The following is a 4,931-nucleotide window of genomic DNA, read 5'->3' on the forward strand; positions in this document are numbered from 1 at the left end:
CTGAACCAGCAATTCGGATTTGTGTTGGGAGAATTCTGCTCACCTCCCATTATGAGCCTGGAGCCTTGCGGAAGGGGCCTGGCGCCCCAGGCTGTGCCTGCAGCTGAACTTTGAGAACGGAGCTGTTGTCAGCTGTCCCAGGGCTTCCAGGATGGGGGGAGTAGCGCCGAAGAGGCCTAAGGGCACCCCGTGAGGACCCCCACACCCCGAGAGTAGCGGCTGAGGACCCCGGGGCCATGCCTCCACTGCCGCTGGAGCGGGACCCCAGGCAGCAGCGTGGGGTCTCCCTGCTGGTGCGGTATTTCATGATCCCCTGCAACGTCTGCCTGATCCTGCTGGCCACGTCCACGCTGGGCTTCGCCGTGCTGCTCTGCCTCAACAATTGTACGTGGCTTCGGGCGTGGTCACCCGGGGCCGGGTCCCAGTGACCCTGCCTCTGCTGGCTGAGCTCCCCCTGCCTCAGCTGCCAAGGACTGGGGGACAGGCAGCGTCACAGGCCATCTGCTGGGATGCCGCTCAGATGGGCCACCTGCTTCTGGGGACAGGATGGGCTTCTCCGGATCCCTGGACCACTGGGAGCCTGTCCTTGGACTCATGGAAGCTAGCCGTCATCCTGAGATGCAGAAACAACTTTCTTTGGGAGTTGGGGGGAGGGGGCAGCTGGCTGCACGGGGTGTGTGGGCTCTGGCAGGGCCTGGGACTGGGCTTATCCTGGAATGGGTGGTTGCCCACACCCCTGCCACTAGGGCCCCACCTGACAGGTGCCAGGCCATGACAGTGCAGCTGGAGGGGCAGAGAAAAGCAAGGGCTTCTGTTTTTGTCCATCCCCAGGCCTCGTCTGGTCCTCGGGGCTTAGGACGGGGCCAGGGAAGGGATGTGGGCACGCAGGGGCGACCCCCATGGCTGAGCAAAGGGATAGGCTATGGGAGGACCTGCCCAGAAGGGCCTAACTTGGAGATTTCTTTTATTCTAGACAAACCTGGGACCCACTTCACTCCAGCGCCCCCAACACCTCCGGATGGTGAGTGGAGGCATCAGTGGTGGCAGGCCGAGCTTGGGCGTCTGTGCCTGGAGGGGCAGCGGCGCTCTCAGGGGTCAGCGGCCATTCTTGGGGTGTGCGTACCACACGTTATGTGTGTTTGGAGCAGGGAGGCTGGACAAGGGAGCCTGGAGTCCTTCCTGGTGAGACCACAGTGGTGGACAGCAGAGGGGGTATGGGGTCTGGAGTCCTGGGGCTACATCTCAGCTGGTCTCAGTTGTGCACAGGCTCTAACCCCTCACGGCCTCGGTCTCCTTGGCTGTAGAACTAGGAGTAAGTCCTGCGGCCTGCAGGCTGTGAGATGGGTCAGTGTGTGCAGAGGGGCGGGGGCCTCGGCAGGACCAATGACAGCTGTCTGAGGAAGGATTGGAGGGCCTGTCCCTGGGACTGAGCAGGCTGAGGCTGGCCTCCTCCACCCGCTGTGTGGCCAGGGGCCTTGGCCCGCCACCCCCACCCCCACCCCAGGGCCCTGCTGGTATGTAACCAAGCTGATGTGACGGGGGAGAGGAAGCTATTAGTGCTGCAGGGTTGGCCAGGGGCCCATGGGGGGGGAGGGGAGCTCCCAGGTTTGCCTTTAGTACCTGGTCTGGGCCCGTGCTGGGCAGGTACCTGCCCAGTCTGTAGAAGTCGCGTGCAGAGCTGGGTCGGCGGGGGGTGGGGGGGGGCCGGGGCCCGGAGCCCAGGACCGAGTCTCCCGTGGGCTGTGAGCAAGAGGCCCAAGGCCACCTGGGCGTAGTGGGAGGACACTCTCCCCTCTCCCACCGTCCGCAGCCTCCCCCTGAAGCCTGAAAGGCTGCTGTGTTCCCTTCCTCTACACACACACTGGCCCTCCCCAGAGCTGCACACACTGCACTTCAATCCCATTGCACACTTGGCGACAGCTACAGGTCGTGGCCATCGTCATCTATCCAGGCGCACACAGCACACATCCGCGGCCATAGGCAGGGCTCGGGGGATCCATTCCGTCCCCCAGCACACCTGAGACCTGGAGGGGAGTTAAGTGGACCCACTCCAATGGGCGGCTATAACAAGCCACTGCCGCCCCCAGCATTGCACGCTGTAAGGGGGCCTGGGGCGTGCAGGCGTGGCGACTGGGGGAAGCTGAGTGGCTGGAGAGGCTCCTGCAGGAGGCAGAGCTGGGGCAGGCATGGCCGGGCCTCCGAGGCGACCTGTCGGGAATGCAGCCCACCTGCATTTGAGGGGCAGTTTGTATGATGATGGAGAGCTCACACAGTTGTGGCTGGCACACCCGGGGCATGGCTGGTACAGAGAACTGTGCCTGTACGTGTGTGCACACATGTGTGATCACACCTGTGTGCGCACATGGTCTCTGGGCTTGTGCATGGTCTTCGTCCAATCCGGAAGCTTATCTTGAGCCTTTCCGATCTCCTTGTCCCGTGGGCTTGCAGGTGTGTGAACGGGCTGTTGCACAGCATCACGGGAGTGCACAGGTGCCTGAGCACGGCCTGGGGGGGAGCCCATTATGCTCCACACCTTGGCCTGGCCCGAATCGAGCCACTGAGTGCTGCAGCTGCCCTGAGAACCGGGAAACTGTCCCTCAGGAACTGTCACCTTGGCTGGGAGTCAGTGCTAGGGCCTCAGCTCCATGGCCCCCAGAGGTACTCTGGCCCTTCTCCTGCCCTCAGCCACTTGCAGACCCATAGCTTGTCCCAAGGTGCCTGTCTCTGAGATCTCTGGTCTCCTGTCCCTGGCCCCTTGCCTTCCAGTCCATTCTCCAGGCAACCCCCGCTCCAGCACCCCAGAACTGCTCAGCAGGTCTGTCTTGAGGAACAAAGTGGATCACTGGACTGTGGCGGAAGGTGCAGGTCATCCAGGAGTAGGTGTCCTTGGCCAATGGGTTGGGACCTTGGCCAGGGCCTGGTTAGGGCAAGGTGACCAGAGGGAGAAAAAGGCCTGAGCTCCAAGGCCACAGGCACAGCAGCTGGCCGAGGAGCCTAAGGTACAAAGTGACCAGGTACTTGTCCATGGGATCAGGACCCCAAGAGAGATGTTGGTCAGCAGGTCTGGTCGAAGGTCCAGTCGAAGCCAGAAAGAACAGCCAGATGGACGTCGGCAAGTGCTAGGGGTTTGGCCTGGGGGGTCCCGGGGACCTCGGGCGAGAGGGTGCCGAATATGCAAGGGAGAGAGCAGGGAGACCAAGCAGGGTGCACAGTATGAAGAGATGTGAGCCAGGGAGGGGGCCGAGGCGATGGCAGCTGGGGGTAGTGTACGCTCCACACCTGGCTGCGTGCTGCGGACCCACTCAACCCTCAGCAACCCTGGCAGCTAGGTCCCATTGTCCCCTTTCGCAGAACGAGGTACCGAGGCATGGTGGGTGAATGTGGAGTTGGGGGCAGCCTGGCTTCAGGATCTGAGGTGTGGGGAGGACAGGGACTTGGTGGCAGGAAGGGAGCATAGGTGGGCTGGAGGAACCTCGGGCTGGGGTGTCCACACGAGCCCCAGGCTTTCGCTCAGCCTGGTGAGGTGGAGGCGAGGGTACCCAGCAGACATGCGGGAGCCTGCGGAGTGCTGTTGCTGTGGCAACAGCTAGCTCCAGCTTCCTGTGCTCCGCCCTCCTCAGAATTGAGAGTGCTTCCTCCCGTTCCACTTCCTGAATCTGCTGGGAGGTGATAGGGGGAGCCGTCCCACCCCTATAACTTATTAATGATAATTGGACCTGATTAAACATTTATTAGATCCGTACAGCTGCAGCCTATAATGGGCCCGCCCGCCTGTGGACCCGCAGTCCTCGGTGGGGGCCGAAGCAGGCACCTGCCCCCTGTCTGCACGCTGGACCCTGGAGGGCTGTTCCTGGTGGCTTCATTCCTGTACTCAGTGGGACCATGGCACCTCGCCCGTGGCCCGGCCTTGGGCAGCTATAGGGGGTCAGGGGTAGGCTGTGTGCTGGGGACACACGGCTCTCAGCTAGTGTTAAGAGCTGAAATGTTTAAAGACAGGAACGACAGGTCTACAGAGCCCCCGTGCTGGGCCTCCCTGAGGAGGTCACTGTTCAGTGTGAGGGGCGTGAGGACACTTAATGACGTGGGGGATGAGGTGTGGATGCCTGCAAGGCTGGGGGTCCCGGCAGGGTGAGGGGCTAGGAGCCTCGGAACAGGGAGAGCCAAGGGCGGAGTCTTGCGGTATGTGGAAGGTGAGAGTGGACGGCGATGGCGGTGGGGACAGCCTGGAGGGAGAGGCGGCCTGCAGGAAAGTGGGAGGTTACCCTGTGGGGAGCCTGGGGCAGGGCACTGGGTTCCCAGCCTGAGCGGGGGGAGCAGGTGCCCTGACCTCAGACCCTCGCCAGCGGTGGCCGACACCCCCCCCTTGTGTGATGTCAGGCCCTCCAGGAAAGGCAGGGGAGCAGGGCTATGGGGAAGATGGCAGGGGGCAGTGTGGTGATGAGGCCAGGGCGGATGATGTGGGGAGTGAGCAGTGATGGCCTGTGACACGGTTGGCGAGGGGCCGCTTGTTACCTGCTCTGCGTGGGGGTTCCCCAGAGGCAGTCGTGAGATATTCCCACTCCCGCCGGTGGTTGGGTGTATGGGGGCCAATCGGCGAAGGCTCCACCATGAGGAGAGGCCAGGCCGCGATGGGCGGGGTTTGAGGTGAGGCGAACCCTGTACGCCCACGAGAGCGTGCGTAGGTGCATGGCGGGCACACACGTGTCCCTGAGTGCCAGCACCGGCATGTCCCTGGGAGCTTCGTGAAGGACCCGGGTGCACTGCTCCATCTGGTGTCTGGGCGGGGCGCGCGCAGCCGACCGCGGGCCCTGACCCTCCGTCCCCGTTGCTCCCCAGCCTGCCGAGGGATGCTGTGTGGCTTCGGCGCTGTGTGCGAGCCCAGCGCAGAGGGCCTGGGCCGAGCCGCCTGCGTGTGCCGGACGCGCGCCTGC

The 4,931-nt window shown here is 63.5% G+C and overlaps 1 protein-coding gene across 1 annotated transcript in view; it reads left to right on the plus strand.

Moving 5' to 3' along the window:
* AGRN (agrin) overlaps positions 1-4,931 on the plus strand; it is a 31,352-nt gene that overhangs the window by 12,423 nt on the left and 13,998 nt on the right. The window contains exon 3 of the mRNA XM_025045773.1: positions 974-1,021. Within this exon, the coding sequence (XP_024901541.1) occupies positions 974-1,021 (48 nt within the window). The remainder of the gene's footprint in view (positions 1-973; positions 1,022-4,931) is intronic.

This window comes from Pteropus alecto, unplaced genomic scaffold (assembly GCF_000325575.1).
Source record: "Pteropus alecto unplaced genomic scaffold, ASM32557v1 scaffold700, whole genome shotgun sequence".
Classification (NCBI taxonomy): domain Eukaryota; kingdom Metazoa; phylum Chordata; class Mammalia; order Chiroptera; family Pteropodidae; genus Pteropus; species Pteropus alecto.